The sequence below is a fragment of the Strigops habroptila genome, chromosome 4 (genome assembly GCF_004027225.2).
Source record: "Strigops habroptila isolate Jane chromosome 4, bStrHab1.2.pri, whole genome shotgun sequence".
In the NCBI taxonomy this organism is placed as follows: Eukaryota; Metazoa; Chordata; class Aves; order Psittaciformes; family Psittacidae; genus Strigops; species Strigops habroptila.
Window position 1 is genome coordinate 52,526,368 of NC_046358.1, and position 26,259 is coordinate 52,552,626.

Below are 26,259 nucleotides of genomic sequence, written 5' to 3' on the forward strand. Positions count from 1 at the left end.
AGGGCCGCTGGGAGGCGGGCGGGCGCGCGCCGCCGCCGCCATGGCGTTCTCGGAGGAGGTGCTGCGGAAGCAGCTGGGGAAGGTGCGCGCGCCCGGGCGGGGAGGGGGCGCGCGGGCCCCGAAGCCGTTGAGCCGCGGCGGCCGCGCGCCGCGCTCGGGAAGGGGGAGGGGGCGGGGGTGTGGAAAATGGCGGCTCGCCTGGAGCAGGGGGGCCGCGGCGGGCGCGGGCGATGCTGTGCTTGGCGGCACCCCGGCCGTGACACCGCCCGCGAGTCAAAAATGAGGTGCAGGGAGGGGACGGGACGGGCAGAGCGGAGGGAGTGCAGCAGCAGCAGCAGCAGCAGCAGCGGCGGCGTCGTCGTCGTCGTCGTCGTCTTTAGTTTCGTGGTCATCGCATGTAGAAGGCTTCTGTCCCATTCAGGGTGCAGGGAGAGCCGGAGTTGTTCAGCCTGGAGAAGGAAAGGCTGCGGGGAGACCTTATGGCAGTCTTCAGTATCTAAAGGGGGCCTACAAGAAATCTGGAGAGGGATTTTTTACAAGGGCGCATAGGATAAGGAGTAATGGCTTTAAATTGAAGGGGGATGTATTAGATATTAGGAAGAAATTCCTCTCTGTGAGGGTGCTGAGGCGCTGGCACAGGGTGCCCAAGGAAGCTGTGGCTGCCCCATCCCTGGCAGTGTTCAAGGCCAGGCTGGACGGGGCTTTGAGCAACCTGGTCTAGTGGAAGGTGTCCCTGCCCATGGCAGGGGGTTGGAACTGAATGATCTTGAGGTCCTTTCCAACCCAAACCATTCTATCTGTGATTTACATTCACTTACTACAGCTGAGTTTAGATTTCTACTGTGCATAATTTTATTCCTGTGGTTCAGGACACAGTAACGTGGGATGTGCTGCATGCAATTGAAACTTTACTCTGTAGGAAGAGTTACTAATTTCCTCGGATTTTTTTTTGTTTGTTTGTTTGTGACAACGCCTGCGTTAGTATCTCCACGCTTTATAAACACAGATTAATTTTCACAGCATCCTTCTGAGGTAAAGATGTTTTAATTTCAATGTGAGAAACTGAGGTATGCATATTTAAATAATTTTAGGTGCAAAGTGTGAAAGGTGATTTCACAACCAGCTGTATCGACCTAAATGTGTTAAATTTAAGTTGCGTAGACATTCCTAATTTAGGCACTTTTGATTATTTCTTTTTACCACTTGACTTTGCAGTACCCTGTAAGACTGAACAGGGAGAAGCTAACTAAAAGGTGTTTCTTTTCAGCAGCTTTCTGTTTTCTTGTATGAAGCAGAAAATAATCATGCCATCCATGTAGCCGTAGTATTGCTGCTGCTTCTGTTGGGGTGCCTTACTGAAAAGATTAAAGATTTTAGCTACTACTTAGTGACAAGCAGTGCAGTGCAGTGGGCAGATCTTTAAGCCACTCTCAGGCTGCAGTTGTGTTTGCTTAGGCAAGGGCTCCAGGACAACTCCAGACTTCCTAAAATGAGAAGCAGATGCCCTAATCTAGGAAATATTCTTCATAACTTTTGGATGTGGGAGGATGAAAAATCTCTTGGAAGTGCAGGTATTGGACCGGCTGGCTGGAGACAGGCTAAATAAAGTAGCAGTGATTCATGCGTGCTGATAATTACTTTCAAGATCACATTTCAAGCACCTGTACTGCAGTTAATCTGTAGGCAGGTTTTCTGCAGGCGGGAAAGAGGGATGTGTTTTTTCATTGGAATTTTCTCAGCTCTCAAGGGCAGTTTAAACATGGAAAAAATTTCCCAGAGGCTAACGACTTACATTTAATATGTTTGTGGATATCGACCTTATGAAACTAATAACTGTGTCAGTAATAAGGTGACTTCTTTTGTCTAAGAGGTTTATATTTTTATATTGTTTTTGATTATTGAGTGTAGAGGAGACTAAATTTATTAGGCTTCTGCTCATACAGCTGTAAAGGGGAAGAAATGCTATATAAGGAATGATGCTCAGAATTTGAGCTCTGTTGTAGGAACAGCAGACTTGTGACACCTTTAAATCTATATATATATTTTTTTTTGTATAATTTTTTTGGAGAATTTATTTCACACAAAAACTATTTATAATACTACAAGTAATTATTACCTTCCCCTTCCTGTGTTTCTACCTTCTCTTGGTTCCTTTTCCCTATCTCTGGTAATGAAAGAAGCTTTTGAAGTTCAACATTTTTTTTCTCTCCCTTCCCAGTACAAGTTCAGAGACCTGACCATAGAAGAACTGAAGAATGTTAATAAGACCTACCCAAACTTCACATTCTCCATGAACACATACAGTAAGAAGTGATATGGTTACTTTGAACTAATTGTGGGGATTCTTAGTTGCCGTAAATTCAGGCTGTGTATAATAGAATCTAAATAGTGTTAATACCTTTCATTGTGTTCCAATCTTTATTCTGACTTGCAGTAAAATTTCTTATGCCATGTGAGTCTTTTTGAAAGTTCTTCCAAGAATGCATACATATGAAAAAATGAAGCAACTCGTTCACTAAATTTCATTTTATTTTAACTTGTCAGTAATTACAGAAGATTGATATTCTTTTAAATTCTTTATATGTAAATGCATTTTTCCCACATCCCCTGATTGTACTGAAAGGATTTTGATGTCTTTGGCTTATCAGGCATAACTTCCAGAATCCCTCAGCCTGAGTGAAAGTCACCAGAAGTACTTAGGACAAGGGATATTCAGACATCAGACTAACGATGTGCTTAGTTGTACCAATGCAATTTTCTTCAAGATTCCTTTAAGGAATTATCTCAAAGGGGAAGGGGAGACCTTTGTAACATTAAAGCCTTGGTTCTTTCAGCAGTGGATTTGATTTCTGAAGAAAAAATTGTTCTGTATAGTGGATTGCTATGCCAGATTCAAAAGGATTTATTATTATTATTTTTTTAAATCACATTTTTACTTTCAGCCTTCAAGGATGGATCGCAGAAGGACCTCCTGAATTTTAGTGGTACTGTTCCAGTGAAATATGGTAAGATAAATAAAATATAATCTTCTTACCAGTTATGAACCTAAATATAAAATGTGTTGGGTACTGCCTCTTAACAATACACTGTGCAACTTCATTAAAAGTGGCTGTAAAGGGTTTTGCATGAATTGGCAGAAGCCACTTCTACTGCAGGTGCCTTCATGCACACACAGGTGCTGAAATAAGGTGGTACTAATTAGATGAGTCAATTAACTATTAAAGAAATCATGTAGTTTGAGGCTGTTCAGGCAAACTCTTTGGTTCTAATGAAGGTTGCATGAACTCTACAAGCCTTATGCTTGTAAAGGCAGTGTCTGAAAATAGCTAGTAGGTAATTCTTTATTTTTTGACTTAAAGCCTTTGAAGTCTGAGATAAAGTTCTTGGTAGATGCCTCTCTGCATCGGTTGTTGAGTCCTAAAATAAGTATGAAATGGGTAGCTGTAAGAGATTTCTTTGCCCAGAAAAGGAGATGCATTAGATAGATAGAATAGGCTGATAGAATAGTCTGGAAAGCAAAACAACGATGAAGCCTTATATTAAGAAACACACAATGGCAGCACTTCAAGTTGATCTGGACAAGTCTGTTCCTATTAACTAGCCAGAGTAACATAAATACTTTCCAGTGTGAATCTGGAAAGTGATCTGTCAGGCTTTTTTATTTTGTTATTACAAAGTGTGAATCACATGCACACATGCCTGGTTCTTAGTGCCTCTTGTCAATGCAGAAGCTAGTAATGGCTTTTATTTTGTGTTGAACAGGTAATTCATATAATATACCTATTCGTCTGTGGATTCTGGATTCTCATCCCTTTGCTCCCCCCATTTGCTTCTTGAAGCCAACGGTGAACATGGGCATTTCAGTAGGAAAGCATGTTGATGCTCATGGCAGGATTTATTTGCCCTACCTGCAAAACTGGAGCCATGTAAGAGGTGGAGCGGCTGACAGGGGAGGGGGAAGTATTTGGGAATAATGCATGGTGTCTTATGGAGATCAATGGGGAAGAGTGGGTAGGGTTCCTGGCCTTTTTGTTTTCTGCATTTTTTGGATAATCTTAATTATGTAATGATTCTGCAAAGAGAAGCAGAATGTTATGTCTCTTGAAATTACAGCTTTCAGACGGTCTGAAACAATTGTAAAGAAGTTTTAAGTGATTGTAAGGAAAATTGTTTTAAGCTGAGGAAAAAGGGGCCTGACTTTGTTACAAAGCAACGTAAGCCTTGTGATACTTTTTTGTTTCTATGAATAGTAAATAATATTATTAGACCAATTGAATGTTCCTCAAGAAAGTTCAATGGAAGTTTCTACCTTTTGGATATGTCTCAGCAGAACTCTGAAATGTTAGCATAGAGGTTCAAAAGCCAGTGCTGTTCCCAAATGATTTTATGCTCTGTATTAAATAACTTACATAAATGTGGCTGCCAGGCCAATAAAAATTATTTAATGAATGCTAGTTTTCTGAAATGGATGGGACATATTTCACATTATTGTTATAGAATGGGAGCTTTTACTGATTTCTAAATATGTTTTTCCCAAAAGAGAACTGAATTGCCAAAACGCCAGACAGTTAAGCTCATCTGAGAAGACTGAGCTAGCCTGCCTTGAGCTATGATTTGTCCCATTTATAATATATCAAAGACTTCCATATGTTCGTGGATGCCTTCAAAAACTAGTTGCACTAATAATTTCAATTTTATAATTACTTTTTGTTAAATTCCTTTTAATCCTTTCTTCTGTTTGGAAAGTACCTTCTCATAAAGTAGTGCTTTTCTTTCCCTCACGTGTTTGTGTTAAGGGTGTCAAGATTTATAATTTGAATAAATTTTGTATAGCTATGGATCTGTATGAACTACTGCTGGTTACAGCTGATACCACTATATGGAATAGCTACTCAACTGTTTGGTCTTCTATATTGCTGTATTACAGCCTAAATCAACTGTCATTGGATTAATCAGGGAAATGATTGCAAAATTTGAGGAAGAGCTCCCTTTGTATTCACTGTCATCTTCCGATGCAGCCAGGCAATCGGAACTTCTTTCCTATATTGCAAAGATTACTGCAGGTGCGGATGTTTTCATATATTTGTTAGGAATGTTCTTACACAGTATATGCTTTGTTTATTGTTATTACTTGATATCACAAAAATGCCTACACAATTTTAATATCTGAAGTTTTGGTGTTCGCATGTCCATAGCGTTTGGTATTTTCTTCATATAATCAAAAGTGCCTCTTTTTGAACAGAGAGCTCAGATTCTCTTCGTTTGAGTAAGCAGCTCATTTTGCATTTAAGCCTACTGAAAAATGCTGTAGACTTGGCACTACTCATTTGCTGGAAATTACTGCAGCAAAACTCAATATGAGATCTTGTGTAAAAGAAATGTGATTTTATTGTAAACAAGTTGATTTTACCCAATCACAATCATTCATTCTCTCAGGTCTCATTCACTCACACTCTCACATCCACAGTCGCAAGCCATGAGAGCTGTCTGGCCATAGTCACTGGTGTGCAACACTGAGGACAAGGAGTGCTGGCTGTTGAGTCCGTATCATGTCTCTTGGGTTCTTCTTGTTCAGTGGTGACAAGCTGATTTCGGACTTGTCTTTTATACCCTTCAGGAGTGGATGCCATTTGGCATTTTTGCCTCATTACTTTATCTCACCCATTGTAAGTCTTGGGCAAAATTCCTGATTTTCACAGTTCTCATGTTTTCTTTATCTGGGTATTTTATGGGTCCAGTCCTGTTGTTGTTCATCCTGACACATTTTCTTTAGTTCAGTGTTTTCTTCTTCCTTCTTTTAGTGAAACCATGGTGGTTATCTGTGGCACCTAGTGCAAACCTTCCCCTTAAACCCTTTTCTGCTGTTTCTTCTGATAATTGTATACACACACATGCTTGTGAGCGCACGTGTGTGTCCACACAATTCACATTCCTAGGCAATCAATGTTTCTGTTACAAATCTCTCTGCCTTATACTCAGAACTGTTGTGTTACCAGTAGCATTGGCTAAACAACCTCAGATCATTGTATTTTAATCAAATTCCATTTTGCATATCTTTTCAAAATATGAAATCTTTGACAAATGTTATGACCATGGTATATATTCACACCTGTAACAGTAGCAAAGGGATTATTGTTTGTATGGTCTTAATGCCTAGCTTCTTGCTGTTGTTATGCTCATATTTTCTGCTTAGTGAAAAATCATTCCTATCCAGAGAGGAATATTTGTGTTTTACACCTTGCAAGTTGTGATTAATTTTCTGTGGTCACACTTTACCACTGTTTTGAAAAAGTTTATGTAATTTGGTTTGACTGTGGCACAACTATGATCCTTTAAGAAGCAGCAATACTTGTATTGATATATTGTGGACCAGTACCTAAGTTTGTGGTTCTCTTTTAATTGTAGGAGAGACTGACTTGAAATCAAAGAGTAAAATTGGTGGAAGCAAAAATGAAGGATGTATTAACAAAATTACTATTGTTGGAGCTGGAGATCTTGGCATTGCATGTGTGCTAGCAGTTGCAGCAAAGGTATGTAATTATTATAAATAGCAACAGCCCTAATTAATAGACAGGCTTCAGTTTAGTTCTTAGTGTCTGACACATAGAAATAACTCAGCAGTTTCAATAACTCGTAAGCCATGTGACTCCTTCTCTCATTTGCCTCATCAGTTAACTTATGGACACACAGAAGTGTTAGTTTCTGCCCTGTTTTCTCAGTCACCTTTTAAATACAAGTGTTGAATATTGAATTCACATATTTTGAAAATCTTTACTTGAAAGATTCTTGCCTAAGTAGTAGCCTCTTACAACTAGGATCTTCTAGTCCCCTGGAAAAGGATAGCCTGTAGGTGGTCTGCACTTCATTATGGCTGTATGCTCAGAGACATCAGTAACACCAACATTTAGAACTTCCCAGAGATGGTTTTGTGAGTTTATTGTTTGTTTCATAATAAGTTATTTTGCAATTAAACTCACTAAACTAAATTATTGTGATTTGACAGTAATTTTGATCAGCAATTTTGTTTGTTATATACACAGTACAACAAACACTGGAATTGGAGCAATACAGGGATATGTTCCTTGCCCCTACAAGAATAAATTTTTGTTTGCTTTATTGTTCATCTGCATTACTTTTATTAATACAGGGTACTGCAGACAAGGTGGTTCTTTTGGATCTTTCTGAAGGTGCAGCAAAAGGAGGAACCATGGACTTGGACATCTTTGCTTTGCCGAACGTGGAGATCAGCAAAGGTATTAGATGTTGTTTTTGGAATGGGAGCAAACATGTACTGTGTGTGGTTGTGCTCATTTTAATGAGAGCAGGACACCTGGGGAGATACAGAGATTCTGGCATATAGGCCATCTATATAAAACTAGGATGTCATCTTCCCATAGCTTCTTGCTTTTCTTCTTCTTTTCAGGGTAGAATTGTTAAGGGAAGGCTCAGCAAAGCTTGCATTGCTTTTGTTTCAGGCTTTTTTCATTCCGTTTATAGACGTAGAGGTGTGTGAGCCTGTACTTCCAAGGTAAGAGGCTAATGCTGAAATTGGACTCGTGCAGAAATATAGAGAAACGAAGCTATTGCTTCAGAGCCATAAGCAGAGAGAGGGAAGGAAGGGGGGTGGAAGTATGCATATGCAGAGCAATTAGAGATAGCTGTGACAGCAGTATTTTTAAGGCTAATAAGTAAATTTGAAAGTGCTGCTTTGCTAGATTGATGTTCATTAAGCACACACATGGCCAATAGTTCTTAATCACCATCACTGCATATTCAGACAATTAGTTCTTAACAATCTTGTCCTCAGCTGTGAGCGTACAATTCAAGAGTCAATACCATGTCTCCATAACTAGTGGTGATGGCTAGTCTTTGATGGTCTTAGTAGCAGAGGTTGAGGTGCTGTGGCTCGAAAGCTGTTCCACAGGGAAAGCTGGAACTGAATTGAGCAACTTCACCATTCTTCCTCACTTATGTGTTGTGGTTTTATGTCCTTGTGCCCTCTGCAAGATGAAATGGTTTTTTTTCCTGTGCTTCTGATATACTTTTTTTGGAGACAGGGACTTGTTGTGGTTCCACCAAGCATCTTAGCTGCTTATTCCGCACCTGTCATTGCCTGCTCTACATCCTTTCATCTATCTTGCAGGTTTTACTGCTAGCACACTTTTTTTCCTGAACCCTGGTTGTGTAACTCTACCACAAATCTCTGTGCCTTTGTGGTTACCTGTTACATAGCTACATTTAGGTACAAAAAGCTTGTTGCTGTCTATGTTGTTAGTAGTGTTAAAATATTACAAAATGCTTATACAGTCACCTGTTATTTTGGTATGCTTACATCTAAGTTTGGGGCAAGGTGGTATTAATTATATCCTGCTTAGTATGCTTCCAATATGCCGCCAATGCAGTAGGCCTCTGCTTTGGCTTCAGCCGGTTTCAGAAGTGGTGTGACAGTCAAATTACCTTGTTTCTGTGTCCAAGCTGATCATCTGTATGGTACTCAGGTATTCAGAATTACCCCCTCAAGGTGTTGCTGAAAGTCAGGAGAATAAAACTCCTTAATACCAATGTAGCATTAAGAAGCAGGCACTTCTTTATTGCAGCGCTGGGTGCTATGTGGGATTTCCACAAATCGAGCACACCCAATGCTGATTTCGTCATTACATTTACACACAAAAATTACAAGGTAGTACACTCCCAGTTACAATGAGTGGTTAGTGATTTGCATACAATTATAATATCTGCCATGTCATTCTCTTCTGTTTCTATGCTTGTGTAGAGGAAGGGTCTTCACCTGGGCAAGGGTCTTCTTGATCTGTGGGTGTGTTTTTTTAGTATTATAATGAAGGCAGTTTACTTCAGGACACCTTAAAAATAAGTGGGTTTTTTTATTGCCAAGTTGGGTGGCTAGATATCTATCTTGCCAAGTTGTCAAGTAACTCATCCTATATACAGTAGACCCTAGGTGCTGTGGTTATGATCTAGAGAGTGAGGACCAAGGCTAACATGTTATAGAGAACAGGGACTTCAAGCAATGCAGCATTGGATTTCAAGCAGCACAGCAACCCATGCTAACATAAAGGCTAACTTAAATCAAGATGTTCCTATAGCTAACTGTTTCACAAACAAACACAAAATATAGAAAGATTCAGTAAAACTGAAGATAATCTGTAACAAAGGCAGCTTTGACTTAAGAATTTCTGCAACAAATATGGTTGTGTCTTTTCTTGAGCTAATAAATACATGTATGTTACTTGAGTTAATAAACAGACTTTTGGAACAGTTTTTATGGTTGTCTACATGTCCTTGATTGAGCTATAAAATAAAAAAAAAATTATAGAAACCTCAGATAAAGGAAGTCTTTTCCCTTATTTAAAAATTTGAATGAAAATGAAGGAGCCTTTTCATGGATGTTTTTTTCATGGGTGGTTTTGGGTTGTTGTTGAGTTGTTTTGGGCTTTTTTTCTTTCTCTTGCCAAGAATACTTGGAAAAGCATATCTGTCAACCCCGTACAGATGTTTTCTGGTCTCTGCTCTGTAACCCTGGACAAACTGCAGTCTGCTTTCTCTGTTTGCCAGCTATGAAATGGGAAAGTAGTTCTGCAGGAAACCTGTGTTTTACAGGTGCTGTGGAAGCACCGCAAATTCCACACTGGGGGATATGGGGAGAGAGAGAGGAGGTGAAGAATCCCTAAGCTGGATGCTGCAGTTCAGTCTTCAGGACGCCTCTTTGTTTTACATCCAAAACTCAACAGAATGATGTGAATTTTAAAAACCTCTTTTCTTTATATTTTCAGATTTTTCTGCTTTGGCTGATTCAAAAGTTGTGGTACTTACAGTTAATTCTCTGGGTAATGCTCAAACTTATCTTGATGTCATACAAAGCAATGTGGATTTGTTCAGAGGAATTATCCCAGCAATATCACACTACAGTCAGAACACTGTTCTCCTTGTTGCTTCTCATCCAGGTATGTTGGTACTTCACCTATTGTTCTGTCCCTCAGCTGGCTATCTTTTTCACCTGCTTCAAAAATATGTTACTGCTGAATACATGCAGTAGTCAAAAATTCTTGCTACTCTGAAAGATGTTTTCATTTTCAGCTTTGAGCAGGACACTCTTTGAGGGTTTTTTCTTTACTGTTACCAAGATAAAAGAAAATAGTGTACTTGGTATAAAAGGTATGTATTTCTGTGTGTTTCTGTACCTAGTTTCAACCTGACTGTATCTACAAGATAGCATCCATTGGCTGTTGTCTTGTCAGTTGTGAGTTTTATGTATATGTTTCTCCTGTGCAGTAGGGATAGATGTATGTGTCATGTGCCATATATGATCAGACTCACAGACTACTATGTCCATAATACAGTGTTGATAGTAAATATCGCATCTATGTTTTGGTGGAAAGTTTAAATCTGTTACGCCAGTGAAACTGTGAACTAAGACAAAGCAAAAACACTACTTAAAAGGGAAAGAATAAGTGTGAGCCTCTCTGTCCTGTAAACACACTGAAGACAGCCGTTCTCTATAGCTCAAGTGCTTCTTACCCTTCCTGTCATTTAAAGCTGTGGAGATGGAAAAGAGAGTGCTTGCCAAATGGAAAGAAATTAAACACTGGCTGAATTAAATTTAGAAGCATGTGAGATTTTTGGTAGAAGGAAGCATGGTGACTCATTCTGAAGTTCCACTAGATTTTTCTTTAAGCTTTACTTGGGCTGTGAATTTTCTTCACCTCTTCCCCACCTGACTTGGTGGTTTAGATTGAAATAAACTACTGATATGTCCTACATGCTTATACCTTTTCTAAAGTAAATTTGGTCCTGAGTTTTTGGTAATTGTGAGTCGTAGTTCACAGTTGTGTTGAATTTTGAGTGGTGGTCTTTCATTGTCAACCTATTTTTCTTTTTCACATACAGTTGAAGTAATGACATATGTGTCATGGAAGCTGAGTGGGTTTCCCAAAAGCAGAGTTATTGGAGTAGGTGCCAACCTAGATACTGAGAGATTTCGGAATATACTGGCAAACCTTTTGAAAGCACAGGTGCTGGCAAAAGATGCTTGGATCATTGGTGAACAAGGGGAAGACAAAGGTAAAGTGATACTTTATTATGACTATGAGTATATAATGTCCTGGCAGTGCTTAAGTAATTGAGTAATGAAAGAATAATTGAAAAAAGTAATGCAAGTGGTCATAAGCAGGGTAGCAAATTTTCATAATAATGGTTCTCAGTAATGCAGCTTTGGTGTGTGCCCAAGGCTGTGGACCTGGCGTGATAGCAAAAGTATTTGACATTTGTCATAGCAGAAAAAAAAAAAAAGGAAGATACAACCTCAGATGCTTTTCATTTGGTAAAACAATACAGGTTATAGAGGTAGTGAGAGAGGAAGGAGATGTAGTATAATATATGGTAGGTTACTGCTCATGTAAGAATTATTACAGACTACTTAATTTTTAAGCAAGTCTCTAGCCAGGTGCTGCTATGGAGTTTATTTTAGCAGTCCAGGCAGCCTTAGAAGGTCATTAACTATGTTTGGGTTGTTGTGCAGGAAGGAAAGTTTGGAAAGCTTGAATTTATTACTATTTTTTTTTTTTTTTTTTTTTTTTTTATTCTCCTCACCTTATCTGGTACCTATTTTAGTCACTGCTTAGATATGCATTTAAACATTGTTTCTATTTAGTGCCAGCGTGGACGAGTTGTAATTCAGTTGCAACTCAAACAGAAGGAATGGCTGCTCATAACTCAAGGGAAACGGTGGCTAACAGGTAACGCCACTACAATCTCAATTCTCTTTTCTTCATGTTTAGGCACTTGGTGTTTGCAGAGTTTTTTTCTTCAGCTCCTTATGAAGAGGAGGAAGTTTGCCCTAAAATGTTCACACATTGAGTCTGCAGGAATTTGTAGGTCTGGGTGTTACTCACTTTCAGATATGTGTATATGGCCCCTCTTTTTCTGAAGTTCTTAATGATATGCCTGTGACGATCTAAGGACAAAACAAGCTTTGTAGAATATACACTAAAATATCAGAGCTGCCAGGTCAATGTGTGGGTTTTTCTTTAAAAACAGCCTTCTGGCACACTTTTCTCAGAGCTTCTGTGGAAGCAGTTTACTTCAAAGAAAAGCACCTGATTTAATTAGCCAAATAGCAGTTACACCTCTTGACAGAAAAGAGAATTATTACAAGTGTGGGGAAAATGTACATAAATTCTTTAAAGTAATTCTTCATTCTCCTTTGTCGTTTTCCAAACCAGAAATCATGTTTTTATAGTACACTTTACTTGATATGGTGCACTTAATCTGTATTTTGGGTTTTACATATAAACCAAATAGGAACAACTGAAATCTAAGCATCATGTTTTTCTCCTTTTCCTGGTTTATATAGAGCTATGGAAGTTCTAAAGGGAAAAGGTCAGAGATCTTGGTCCGTTGGGCTCTCAGTTGCTGATTTGGCTGACAGTATACTGAAAGATAAAAGAAAGGTTCATTCTGTATCCACTCTGGCAAAGGTAAACGTCTTTTGGTTGGCACTGTAATTATATTATTTATACTGGATATGGCCATTAATTTTAGCAGCACAGACATCTCACTTAAAGAACTGTTCTGAAGTAGCACTACTTCCATTACTTTCTTCCAGCAACGGCTTTCAATTCCAGTCCAAAAATGAACAAAGTCAATTATTGTGTTAATCTGAAACCAATATAAAAAGTGGTTTATTCTCCCAAAGATACAAGGCTCCAGGGGGGAAATATGTTCAGGGTTGCTGACCAGCTCCCCCAGAACAGCTGGATTTGGTAAATGAAGAGAAATGTGTGTGTTGCAGTCTCCCAGTGCTCAGTATTGAATGTAGATTTGTCCAGGGGCCAAAAGAGTTCAGTATCTTTTATGAAAGTATAAAATGCATTTTCTGCCAGTATTTTATTTGACCAGCTTTGAAACAGCTGGTTTTTTACTCAGTGATACTTTACATTGAGGAGAGGATCATGAAGCTACGTTTACCTTTAAAGTTCTGTCTACAATTTTAAGTTTATCCTAAGAGGCTTCGTTGAAGCATGAAGTCATTTCATGTGAGGAAAAGAAAACCCATGTAGAAACATGAACTTGTCACTTCTGTTTGCAAGCTTCAGAAAGGTGATTTGCAGGTCGCAGTGCAGGGAAGCTGGGCAAGCTGCTTATTGCACCAAGTACAGAGCTATACCTAATTTCATCATCATGTTTTCAAGTAAAGTTTTTAATCATTTATGAACTAAATGCAGATACAGAGCAGTGACAAGTCTCTTAAACTGCAGAGTAACTACAGAATGTAAAATTTCCCATACAGATCCTAAGAAGACACCAAATTTACAGTGTAAACTTGAATTACAGGGATAAAAGTTCACTGAAGGCTCTCACAGAATGAATATGGGATCAATAATTGAAAAATATTCCCTGGATAGCACACTCTGGCTGCATTTTTTAATTTCATCTGTGAAGTCCTAAAAGAACTGATGATAATGTCCTAGCAAGTGTCCCTGCTTCTTCTACCTAAGAAACTGGTTAAACAGTTTTTTTGTAGGATAAACTTTTCCTGCCGCGTAGACGTCTGCTATACCTGTATTAGGAAACTCCTTCAAGGGTGGCATGGTTCAAGATGGTTTTTTTTATCTCTACAATAATATTTTACAGTTTCTATTCAGTAACCTATTGCACAGGATTTAAAATAACTCACATTTGACCTATTAAAAACACGCCATATGGTGGAATATCCTTGCATAACTAAAATCAAGTTATTCTATGTGGTTTCATGCTTCAGATGGAGCTGAAAATAAGTAACCGTGTGACAGTGTACTTTGCATGTTGTTTCAGGGATGCTGCGATATAAACAGTGAAGTATTCTTAAGTCTGCCATGTGTTCTTGGAACCAACGGAGTGATTGAAATGGTCAAATTAGAAGAAGATCCACTAGTGCAAGAGAAACTGCAGAGCAGTGCAGGATCAATTCATGACCTTCAGCAGCAACTGCAACTGTAAGCAAGCGCAAGGGAAGCCACAGTGTCTGCTTGCAGAAGTCAGGGATTTGCTAGGTGGAAAGGGTTGCTTGGTATATATGGATTTCTATGTAAAACAAGGTGGTTTGGTTTTTTTTACTTTACTGTCAAAAAGTGCTTTCTCACTTTTGTTTTAAATTATTTAATACTGCAATAGTAATTGCTTACTTGATAAGTGCACTTTTGGTAGCCAAAATGAGGAGGGTAATGCGGAAAAATGTTTTACCTAAATTCAGGTGACTTCTGCCTGTGTTTTGTTGTTGCTAATTATAGCCTGGTTCTTAGGTTATTCTTAGCTGTTTGCACCTTATTAGGAGACAGCCTAGGAGTGGGGCTTACCCAGCTCTGCAGAAACTCCAGTGTGCAGAGCCCGCCAGAATTCTTCCTCCTGGTATTTAAGTGCTTCACTGGGGGCTTGTTTAGAACATGGTCATACTCCAGGTCTTCAGGGCACTTGGAGATGCAGTGTGATAGCTCGACCTTCCATGCCTATTGCCGATGCTCTTATGTGGACTCCTGCTTGCTACTAAGGGATAAAAAGGTAAAAGCATGACATCAACAATATCCTTCACACCTGAAGTATTGGATATGAATTTCTGTGTAATGATTTCTGAGACTTTCTGGTCATGATTTGTTTGCTCTTATTTTGGGAGGAAGTTCAGAGCACTAAAGCATCTGCAGTTCTTGGTACATACATGCAACACGCTTACCCTGTGCAGCACTGGAACAGGTGCTCTTCCTGAGCAGGAGGAACAGGGGGTGGGCTTCAAATAAAGAATAAAATCTGGCAATGAAGTAATGCAGAAGTATCTGTTCAGGCCTTCGTCCTAAGCCAGCTGATGTCAGTAAGCTTTACATCAGCCGAAGGAGAATACAGCTGCTTGAAATGGGAACAGAACCTGTAACCTTTCTCAGGGGAAGCCAAGTATGAGGTGAAAAAGCAGGATGTGGACTTTTAGGTAAATCAAAGAGCAGATGTTTTTCAGATGAAGGGTTTATTGGGCTCTAACCTCTTGATTTGCTGCACTGGTAAAATACTGTATTCATGCTGATCATACCTCAGTACCACGCTGCAGGCAGAGGAGGCATGTGAGCTCCGCTCCTGCTGTGGGCAGCGTAGGAACGTCATTCCACATTTGCATCTTGAGCAGTGACTGGTTAAATACTGATGAAGCTTTCTAAGCTAAAGTAGTATCTGTGTCAGTGAGAGATCTATTCCTTTGTGCCTTCCAGTTGTGTCTCACAAAGAGCCAGCCTTACAAGGAATTCTGAGTTATATTGATCTCTGAATTAAGATAAAAATATAAAGGGGGGGAAAAAAAAAACCAAACCTTAAATAATTCCAATTTTTTTCTTCTAATACTCAAATTTCCTCTTTGTGGTGGTCTCTGATAGGACAAAATTAGTGATGGCTACAGGTGATGAACTTGTTGCTGTATTATATCCCAATGCAATAGCTGGACTTTGGGGGTTGTTTTTAAATCTCTTCAGAAAAAGCAGCATAAAATCATGTGCTTATACTGTTCTTCGAAGTGTTTTGTTTATAATGCTGAGCATTTATTCTCATGTGAATAGTTGAGGGTTTTGTTCTTTCGGCGGCGTTTTATTACTACTTTTCATCATAACAAGCTGCAAGCTGTTTCAGCTGTGTTTTTAAGATCGACGCTTCTGCTCGTGGCTTGTCACTCGTGTCTATGTCGAAAAGCACCCGAAGGGCCGCAGCACTCCCCGTTCTCACGGGGAATGAATCCCCAGACACACTCTTTAACAATAAGCCGCGCTCAGGCCCGCGCTCCGAGCCCTCTTTTCCGTGCCCCGAGGCCGCGCCTGCCCCACGGCTGCGCGCGCCGCCCGCCGCCGCCCTCTTACGCGTCGCGGAAGTGTCGTCAGGGCCGGGTGGAAGCGGGGTCGCTGCCGGAAGCGAGCTGTGGGGCGCTTCCTGTTTGTATGTAGGGGAGGCTGGGCCGGGTAGGGCCGGTGTGTGGCGGCGGCGGCGGCAACGGGAGCGGCGGCTGGGCGGAGGAGGGGCCGGCCGCCATGGCGGTCTCCGAGAGCCAGCTCAAGAAAATGCTCGCCAAGGTAATGGCGCGTCCGCGGGCACCGAGAGCCCCTTCCCCGCCCCAACGGCCCGGCTCAGTGGCTGCAGGCCGCCCCTGCCCGCCGACTGCCCGGGTCCGTCGGGCGGGGCGGCCGCTGGGCCGAGGTGGGCGGAGGGGCGCGGGGTCCTGCCCGCGGCCTGGTGCGGGGCGTCCGCGGGCACTCGGCGGGGCCCTCCTGTCTCCTGCGGCCTCTGCGCTGGCCCCGGGAGCGGTCGGGTCCCTTTAACCATTCTCCTCCCCACGGGCGGTCACGGACTCTCACCAGCCTGCACGGAGCTCCGGGGTAGTCGTGTCGGAGGCCGGACCGAGTAGTGTAAAAAGGTCGTGTCCGGCCACCTGGATACTGTAAATTGAGTTAGTTTGTAAAGGGAAGCATGGTGCACCGTAACCTCAAATATAGCGTCACTTGTAGTCCTGTGAAACTTTAGTTCTGGGTTAGGATGTTACCAGTAAAAGCTGACTGTTTGCCTAGCTGGGGCTGTCACACACTGAAGCGGACCAGAGCTGCAGTGTGGGTTGTTGGGCTGTAGGGCATCATGTGCGTTCACTGCTTAAACGTAGGTGGAAAGCAAGTTCAACTTCACTGACTAGGATAAGGCTGAGCTTTTTTGTCATCCTTGTTTAAAGAACCAAGAAAATTTCTTGGAAAGTAAATCATTAATCACTGATTCATACAGAGCCAAGCTTCTAGTGAAAACAGGGGTTTTTCCAGCAGCCAGAAATGAAAATCCCTATGGCTGAATACTTAGGGGGAGTCATGGTTTTGGTTGGGGGAATTCTTTTAACAACAGTTAATTATCACATTTGCACAACTTTAAAATGAAATACATAGATGAGGATCTGTTCAAAACTGAAGAAACCTTATTAAATGGTCTTTCACCTGCATGGAATCATAAGTAAATTTTTTTATCAGCTTGAAAATGAGTGCTGAATACTAACTTGGTGTCAGCAAATGAGATCGTCAGTATAGTTGTATACACCTGACTTCCCTAAATGAATTACTGCCATGCGCAGAAGAAACAGGATGGAAGGTAGTCCCATGTCCTCTTTCCCCAGTGCTTGCCCGTTTTATATGTCCATCTGACTTTCTCTAGGCAAGTTCAAAGTACAGTGTACATAATAGCTGAAGAAAAATGAAGTTACTATTTCTCTGTTTTTCAAAAGTAGTTACACTTTCTGTTCTGGAGCAGCTTAGTGATATTTCCCATATTGAATAGTTCAGTGTGTGAGATAATGAAAGACTTAAGCCCTAGTTTGGGTGGACATTAGTGTTTAAATTTAACTTCAGGATTTATCTGCTGTCTGGTCCTCATAAGGGAGCTTCATCACTCAGTGATCTGTTTCCTGATATGTAAAATGAGGAGGATACGTTTGCCATCTGAGAATGGAGGAGGATAAAAAATTAGAAATGAAGAATTGAAATTAATTGGGTTTAGTTACCTCTGTAGAGATCACTGAGATCTTTTGTTTTCCAAAGAGATTTTGACATTTCTTGGAAACGCACAACTACTTATGATATGAACACAGGGAAAAGATTGTATCGTTATATACTCCAGTACTCTTTAGAATGGAAAAGAGAAATAAGCACAAAATAGTATACTTCGTGCTTTAAATAATAAAAACGAAATTAGAAAAGCCATCGTGCTTGTTAGGAAAAATGTCTTCGTATGGCATTTTAATATACAGAACTTCAATCTTCTATGGTTATCTGGATCGAAGTACTGAAATTAATAGCTGATGTAGCACTTGATTTTGCTTGTAGCAGTAGCTGGAATTTTACAAGCTTATCTCTACTTTCTTAGTTTTAAGAATTTTAAGTTTTTAATTTTGAGGTGTTTGACCTAATTTTTAAAAGCACCCCAGATAACCAAATCGGTGTTTTGTCAGCCCTAACAACCATCATGCACCAGACTCCCGGTATGTCTGCTGAGCAGGCAGACATTGTTTTATCTATTCCTTGAATAAACTGACTTGAGACACTTGTGCAGATGTTGTTAACATCTGTGTGCTTTGGGCATCAGATGTTTCATTGTGTTGGGCCCTTTGTCTTCCTGCTATGGTTGAATGAAAGGATGCTGTTAATGTTCCTTAAGACATCTAAAGATTGTAAAAAAATTTTTTTTTTTTTTTTTTTTTTTAAACTTCATTACAATGAAAACACTGTCAAAGGACTACGTTTTTGCTTTTCTTTTTAGTGGTGGTTACCAGGAAGTATGGCCACAAGGTTAAAAAGCTGCACAGCTTGGTGAACCAGCTCCCTGTTGGCCAGGAGCATGCCCTTTGTCGTCTCTGGATTATGGTTCTGAGACTGTTAAATTCTGTAGCAGTGTATCTGGTTTACAGAACTTCTGTGCTATGAGTTACTCCCTGCTCCTGATTAAAGGGAGGGAGTGAAACCAGTATTATGACAGGTGATATTGTGCCTTGAAATGTCTGCTTTCTAGTTGATAAAATGCAGATCAATGACTGATAAATACTGTGGTGCTCTGCAGAGTGCTATGGAAGATACCTATGCAGTTCAGATCCTAGACAGCTGTGTATCAGGAATGTTGAAAACACTGTATTTGTTTGGAGGTGTGGAGATTGGGGTTTTTTTTAAGATCCACATACATCTCTCGATACTTTTGGTTATGATAGAATGTGAATGAAAATGCTTTTCCCCAATTGCTTGATGTATGGACCCTTATTGAAGACTAAAAACACCTTAACACCTTGTTAAAGTTCAGTAAGTTATATAGGTAGTGTTCAGTTAAGTAATATGGGAAAAATAAATTCTTATTCCAAAAGAAGACGGGAGAAGAATGTCCATATATCAGTGTAAACTCTCATAAATCCAGTCTGTTGGGTAAAATAGAAGAAATTAAATTACACTGAAAATTTAGTCTCTAAAGTGATTCTTTCTGTTTTGTTTTCCAGTATAAGTACAGAGACCTAACTATACAGGAGACAGCCAGTGTTATTACTCAGTACAAGGACCTCAAACCTGTCATGGATTCATATGGTTAGTCTGTGCAATGAGAAAGTTTTTGTTATTGAATTGTTGATGGTTTAGATATATTTGGTAGGTTTTGTGGGGAAAAGCAGATTAAAACTAGAAAACATAATTTGAGTTTCTCTTCTTGATTATTAATACTTCCTTAAAAACACAGACAGTTATTTTCCAATATATTTTCTAAGATAACCTTTTTATATTACTGAGTCAATGTAAGTTGCTAAGAAGTGTTACATTTTTCACAGCTTAACTTTAACTTGATTGCTCAGTGATGTCATATCAGTTGGTGTCCTGAGATTGCTGGTATCTTACAAATTCAGCTTTGCTGTCATATAAAGATATTTTTAGAGTTCTATTTAGAAAGAACTGTAAAACGATGAACAAATAATTCATTAAATGGAATTGTGGCAGTCCTTAAGACTATGAGAAAACACTGTCAAATATATAGAAAATTGGCATGAAGGGTTTTGTAGTGTAAATTAACGATGACAGTCAGTGTTTGTTAGCTGTTTTAAAAGCTTTGGGTAAATTTGAGTGCATTGAATGAAGATGATATGTAGGGTCAGCTCCAAAGGCTGAGAGCATTGTTTTACAAGTGAGCCAGCATAGCTGCCGAGGTCATCCTCCTTCTGATCACCTTTTTTACACTACCATCTGTGAGATTCCTCTGCGAGCTCATTTATATTACTAATATGTCATCAGAGATTTTAATGTCTTCTGCTTTCAAAATTCTAAATCTGGATTGAGAAGTACTAAGAAGGAACATGGACAGGTGAAAAACATATTAGTTTTAACTTGAATAGCTGCAAGCCAGCAGTTGTCACAGTGACTGGAGAATCAGAAACAATAGTGTGAAAGGACTGGGGTTGGAATAGCGTACAGGACACAAGTTTGTGTGTACAATACTGATCAGAATTCGAGATCACTTTGACCTGTAGCAAGAAGCCCATTTGTGTTACCTCTTTCTAAGCTGCCTGGAAAAGGCTGAGCACAGACCAGTTACAGATAATTGATATTATTTGGAGCAGTGAAATGAGCAACAAGAAATTGGTTACATTGCTGTTGAGATAGTTTTCAAGTTTATATTAATAATTAAATATAGAGCCCCATGTAAGTAATCTAAGACTAGAAACTTTCAGGTGAAATTAGGAAAATTAAAACTTTATTGCCAGAAGTTGATTTATTCAGGCAAAAAAAATGTCTTGGATTGAAAGTATGGGAAAACTAAATACAGCAGTTCAGAAAATTGAGGTCAGGGTTCCGGTTCAGTTTGTGAACTAAGATTGAAGCTTTGGCAGCAAGTCAAGTGCTATGCATTTCTGCCTCTTCAGTGTATTATTGTTAGGTTAAATTAACCTTTACTGATTATATAATAAATGTCTATGGCCCAGAGACTGTCAGTATTCTTGCTGACTTGTTTGTTTGGAGAAAGCATAAGGAATTCTTTGTAATGCTAAAATGACAGGTGTTTTCTAAATTAAATTTGAGTTGAAATTATCTTTGCAGCAATTTGTATGCTTTGCAGTTTGTATGGTTCCAACATGTTTTACTTCTCTGAATAAGGAAGCAGTTTTATTTGCAGTGAAGGAAGTTTAACAATAATGAGTCACTCATTTCTCAGAAATACGTTATTCATAAGAAGTTACCTGACTACAGACAATCATTTGCTAGTCTATAAATGTGCAAGAGCAGAACCTTTCAAGCTGAGTTTGTATATGTGAAACTTCTGAAAACTTATACTAACGAATGGGGTGTAACCTGAACAGACACTAATGTTGTTTGTTTTAAAACGTTTGTTTTAAAAATACTTTGTTCCCTTTCAGTTTTTAATGATGGTTCATCTAGGGAGTTGATGAGCCTCAGTGGAACCATTCCTGTGCCTTACAGAGGTATGCATTAACTATTATCATCACCATCATTATTTTCCCAAATTACATGAAAAACTATTTAGATTTGTCGTGATTCAACTTCACTACTTCAGTGATCACTGTTTTCTCACAATCCTTTACTTGTCCAAAGTATAATGTTTTAAAGAAATTGTTCAGTATTTTTGCTGCAGAATAAAATTTTAATGTTAAGCATTGCTTCTTCAATCTTGTGCAGCTCTGCAACATCTCTTTTCTTTCAGTACTGTACGTTTTTCGAGCTTCCCAGTTGAATGAGGTTTGCAAACCATTTATTGCTGCAGTTAACAATTCAGGTTAGGGTCTAATGTTGCATTGTAGAACAAATGAGATGGTGTATTAGTGGTAAATGATAATTGTAAATCAAAGGTAAATTGTTTTGAAAATGTTGACTGCATGGCCATGTTTTGAGCTCTTTATTGGATGTTACTGGTAGAATTAAGCTTCAGCTTCCGACTGTGCAGTTGAAATTACTGGGTTTAGGAGTTCTTTATAAATCTGATACAAGAGGACAGTTGAAGTGTTGGAGTAACTTAAAATCTTTCAAAATATCTTTTCTAGGTAACACATACAATATCCCAATTTGCTTGTGGCTGCTGGACACCTACCCTTTCAACCCCCCAATTTGTTTTGTTAAACCCACTAGCTCTATGACAATAAAAACTGGGAAGCATGTTGATGCAAATGGAAAGATATACCTTCCTTATCTGCATGAGTGGAAATATGTAAGTATAGGGAACTTGAAATTCTCAAATTGCTCATTTCTGAATGCCTTTAGATTGTTGTGTCTTCTTTAGCAAAACCCGTAATCCTCTTTGTTTGAGATCTTAAACCTTTTTTTTTTCTTTTCAGCAAAACCAACTGCTTATTATTTGTAATGTCTTAAAGTTCAGGATGTTGCATTCTGTAGTTCAGCACTTGCATGGTAATAGTGGAAAATGACTGCCTAGATCAGGATGCAGGTCTTGCACAAGCAAGAGGACCTTCTAAGATACACGTGATACAGAATTCATTCAGTTTGAGAGGCTGGTAAAAATAAGTAAGTGGATTGAAGAGCTAAGAAAATTTGGAAATAGGATATTTAATCAGGTGATGCATTCGTGATGCTTGTCCTTATTTTGTCGAAATGAAATCATGCCTATATTAAATATAGTTATAAACTGAGAAGCCTGGTTTAGCTATATTTAAAGGAGGTTTGTGCCACTCCTTTGTGGGTTAGAATATTTTTTTCTACTGAGTCATTCTGAACCTAAGCAAAAGCTATATGCTGTATGAAATCAAAATGTCTGCAAACTTAGAGAGCTGTACTTTTTCATGTTGGAGAGTGGATTTAAGTTTTTTTAAAAATAATTATAATCCATCATTGCACAATCATCTTCAGTCCTTTATTGCCATGTATTACCCAGTTTATTCTGAGTGCAAACACTGCTGTAGCTGTACTTTGCTATACTGTTTTGAATGCCAGCTGGCTAGGTTTGGTATCTGTAAAGGAATCCAGAAAGGAAGTTAAAAATGCATGGATATATATACAGACACACACACACACATGTATTAAAAAGATTGAACAGACCTCAAACCACACAAATAAAAGGATGGTTTTGAGAGCTGATAGAATAGTAACATTTTGTTGTTATAATTAGTTAAACTGTCTGTGAGCGAAATCAACACCTTGTAATTTGCTTACCCTCACAGCCCCAGTCGGACTTGCTAGAACTGATTCAGGTCATGATTGTTGTGTTTGGTGAGGAACCTCCAGTCTTTTCTCGGCCTACCGCTTCATCAAGCTACCCACCATACCAGGCAACAGGCCCGCCAAATAGTAAGTGGTAGTGACTACTCATTTCTACAAATACTCGTATTCCAAAGTGATATTTGCTCCGCAAAGTTTGTCAACAAATTATGTATTCTACTCTAGAATGACCTTCTATATTACTGGCTATTGAGGTCACCTGTGCCGTACTTGCCCTGTTGGAAGAATGTGTGCAGTGTTTTGGCTTTTGGAAGAGAGAGAAAAGTTTGTATTTAAAACAAACAAAAAAACCAAATAACAAACCAACCAAGCCCCCCATAAACACCCCCCCTGCAAGCCCTTCAAAATAACCAGTAACCTGTCAACACTAGCATTGTGATATCATTGAAAAAATTATTCAGATAACTATCTCTGGGGGGTTTTTGGTTTGGGTTTTGTTTTTTTTTTTTTTTAATTCTGTTAATACAAGTCCTTTTGCTAAGTTTCCTTCAACCACGGATTTCATAAGCAGAATCACACTGCTTGTGTTTCTTATGCCCACACTTCTGGGTTTTGTTTGGGGTTTGTTTGTTTGTTTGTTTTTTAATAATTGCTGGCTGAATATAGGAATAAAAACTGCATCACGATTTTTTCATTGTTCTCTGTTGATGTGGTACTCTGACGTGGTACCCAGTCTCACCTTCTTGCACAAATTCTCAAGACTTATTAGATCCTTTACTTATTTAAACTTCTGGAGGCATCTTATTTTAAAAACTGAGGGTAGGTGGATGGGGGAAAAGAGGAAGTGGGAAACAGAAAATCCTAGAAAATCTTCCGAGACTCTGTCTTGGGTGGAAAGAACTGCCAGTAGAGTAGACGTACTCAAGCCAAAGACTGAGGCGGGAGGGGAGGGGAAGCAGGTTAGCTGCAGATTGTTTAATGATATTATGACAGTTCTACATGAATGTAATGGTAGAGTAGCTGTATTTAGGGTTATATATTATTGCTGTATTGATAAGCCTGTGTCTGTTTTCTGTTGAAATATGGCTTTTATCACATCATAGTGTTACGTCTGAAAAGATGAAGTCTATTCATTACTATTTCCAGCAGAAACCATTTTTAACAAGGTCTTAGGTTCTTAACATGTGAGCAAAAGGGCAGCAAATATAAATGGGACCATTAGGGATAGTTGGCTGAAGGTGTTTGGGACTTTTTAGTTTGTCCAGAACTAGCTTTACGTATAAGAGCACTAGATAGAGCGCAACAGCAGAATAGAGCTTACGTATAGAGCACAACAGCAGAATGCTGCTGTGATTTTCCAAGACCAGAGGGTGTCAGTACAAGTATGGTTTTAGTAGAGAATATGGCCTGTATTGTGCTTCAAGGAAGGACCATCAGTGGAAACGGGCTTGGTTACTTTTGTAGTCATTCAATGCTAGCATAGCTGTAGTAATTTTAGTGGAAATGTTTCAGGATTTTCGAATTGTTAATAGCTACTTTGATTTACTAGTGTAATCAGTTTTTCCTTATCAACAGATATTAGGTTTGTGTTTTAAAGTTCTAGATGCAGTGTTTAAGAAGAAATGAAGCCCAGGTTAAAAAATTGAATCATTTGGAAGTGTTCAAGGATGAAAGTAGCTTGGCTCTTAAGAAAAGCTATTTGATATAATATTCCTAAAATTACTAGAAATATAGAATGAATATATTCAAAACATAATTTTTATGATAGAATTGTCAGATTTCCAAGAACAAACTTAAAATTGCTAAGGCTGTTGAAGCCTTAGACATGGATATGTGCTGATAATTTTTTTTAAAAGTATAGCTTCTGAATAGCAGAAATGACTTGAAAAGCACATGGCTGGATTGTTAAACAGCTGATCAACTGTAGTGAAGTCTAGCTGCTCTGAAGGTACAGAAATTACATGCTCGTTATTTAATGAGTAGAGAACAATGGCTACATTTGAAAGGTTATTTTGTTTTTTCAGCTATTATATAAAAAATGGAGACAGCTCTTCAGGTGTGTCAGCTTTAATAACATGTTTGGGGTTTTTTTTCCTGAATTCCCTATCTGCAGATACTCTTTCTTATGTATCCACATTTTACTTACAACTATTTGTTATGCATTTTTAAATTAATATCCATTTTTACCCATGCAGTGGCTAGTTTAAAGTAACGATTAGGGAAAAAAATACACAGTGAAAGGTGTTCTACCTATTTGATCTAAGGAATGTGTAAATTGCTTGAATTACAGTTCTCATACTCTCCCTCCAATCAGAATACTCTTGAAAATATTTTAACCACAGTTGATAGGTGGAGGTTGAATCTTTGGACATGCAAAATTTGTCTGCATTTTGTGAAAATGTGCTTGGCTACAGAAGGGAAATTCTAACTGGTCAGTACGTGGAGGCTGGGTCCGCTGCAGTTTAGTCCTTTACATGGGTGGAAACAGCTGCTTGGTCAGTTGACACAGAGGTAGCTAACAACAAACATCTGCATTGTATGCCTCTTGCCAAGCTGCATGACAGCAGCATGGGAAGCGTCTGGGAGTGTTGTGAAAAGTGATGGTGTTAGAGGATGCAGGGTACATGTTTTTGAGGGGGTTTAGCCACAGCATGACTTCTCTTATTGTTTCACTGTGTTATACTGTATTTACTGTTCAATAATATTTTGAAAAGCATCTTACTGCAGATTAATATATATGTGACCTTAATATATTATTAAACTCCTGAAAAGTAAAAATATGCAAAATCATTATTTTATTTAGCTTCCTATGTACCGGGCATTCCAGGTGGAATAACTCCCTATCCAGCAGGAAGCACTCCAAACCCCAGGTAAGAGCCCCTTGAAACCATCATCATTTACGTGATACACAGTTTCGCTGGATAGTATCTAGTATTAGTGTAATTTTGGCTATGGTGTATTTCTTGTATAATTATTGCATTAGCAGGTTTTTTTTTTTCAAGTGAGGACTGAATTCTTGCTAATAGCCAGAAGAAAGTTTGAGAAAGATTTAGCTTTCTTAGTGCTGCTTGCTTCAAGTACAATATACTTGGGTGATAATAGATTTTGAAAGTTATTACCTAATTTCCAGATGTAATCTTGTTTCACTCGTGTATCAGATTAGTTTTTGTAAGGTTGATGTGTTTACATGATGTAGAAAGAAGTGTACCCCTACAGCTTGGGTGGTTTATTAGCATTGTTAGTGTTGTTGGGGTAATCAGCAACTTGAAACATTGAACAAAACGATTGCTGGATTTACACAAACCTTGACTCCAGCATAAATATGGATTTAATTCAGAGCACTCCAAGAGAATTTGAAGGGCACAAAATTATTTCAAAGGCTTTTTATTAATATAAACCAAGACTTTTTCGTTAAATATATTTTATAATAGTTTGGCATAAGGCTTTATCCAGAAGACTTGCAGTTCTGTCTTAGCAAACAGTAAGATGCTGATTACTGCCTCCTAGTGTGTACCTACATTTGTTCTACATCATAATTAATTCTTCTTGTTATTAGTATCCT

At 38.9% G+C, this 26,259-nt stretch overlaps 2 protein-coding genes across 8 annotated transcripts in view; both read left to right on the forward strand.

Moving 5' to 3' along the window:
• On the forward strand, positions 1–25,547 carry UEVLD (UEV and lactate/malate dehyrogenase domains). 7 transcript variants are annotated; one of them, XR_003991024.1, is made up of 18 exons: positions 1–82; positions 2,219–2,303; positions 2,943–3,005; positions 3,763–3,926; positions 4,928–5,063; positions 6,406–6,530; positions 7,148–7,253; positions 9,792–9,962; positions 10,096–10,173; positions 10,906–11,079; positions 11,669–11,753; positions 12,371–12,494; positions 13,831–13,991; positions 19,028–19,112; positions 20,927–20,992; positions 21,569–21,732; positions 22,700–22,826; positions 25,501–25,547. XR_003991024.1 is itself a non-coding variant. In XM_030483427.1 (14 exons), exons 1-14 carry the CDS (start codon positions 41–43, stop codon positions 19,044–19,046), a joined length of 1,533 nt encoding a protein of 510 aa, XP_030339287.1. In that variant the 5' UTR covers positions 1–40; the 3' UTR covers positions 19,047–19,767. The 7 variants fall into 7 exon arrangements, 3 of the variants coding, with proteins under 3 accessions (XP_030339287.1, XP_030339289.1, XP_030339288.1); XR_003991025.1 differs by lacking the exon at positions 1–82 and adding an exon at positions 1,060–1,571; XR_003991026.1 differs by lacking the exon at positions 10,096–10,173.
• The window catches only part of TSG101 (tumor susceptibility 101), an 18,988-nt gene continuing 8,620 nt past the window's right edge, over positions 15,892–26,259 (forward strand). The window contains exons 1-6 of the mRNA XM_030483430.1: positions 15,892–16,091; positions 19,028–19,112; positions 20,927–20,992; positions 21,569–21,732; positions 22,700–22,826; positions 25,501–25,567. Coding sequence (XP_030339290.1) covers positions 16,050–16,091; positions 19,028–19,112; positions 20,927–20,992; positions 21,569–21,732; positions 22,700–22,826; positions 25,501–25,567 — 551 coding nt within the window. The 5' untranslated portion in view covers positions 15,892–16,049. The remainder of the gene's footprint in view (positions 16,092–19,027; positions 19,113–20,926; positions 20,993–21,568; positions 21,733–22,699; positions 22,827–25,500; positions 25,568–26,259) is intronic.

What these genes read in the sequence shown, in the direction of transcription:
- UEVLD (XM_030483427.1), top strand. Translation starts at nt 41, where the DNA reads ATGGCGTTCTCGGAGGAGGTGCTGCGGAAGCAGCTGGGGAAG. An exon ending in ATTCTCCATGAACACATACA is followed by an intron (nt 2,304 to 2,942) that starts GTAAGAAGTGAT and finishes TTTTACTTTCAG; the next exon opens with CCTTCAAGGATGGATCGCAG. An exon ending in GAACGTGGAGATCAGCAAAG is followed by an intron (nt 7,254 to 9,791) that starts GTATTAGATGTT and finishes TTATATTTTCAG; the next exon opens with ATTTTTCTGCTTTGGCTGAT.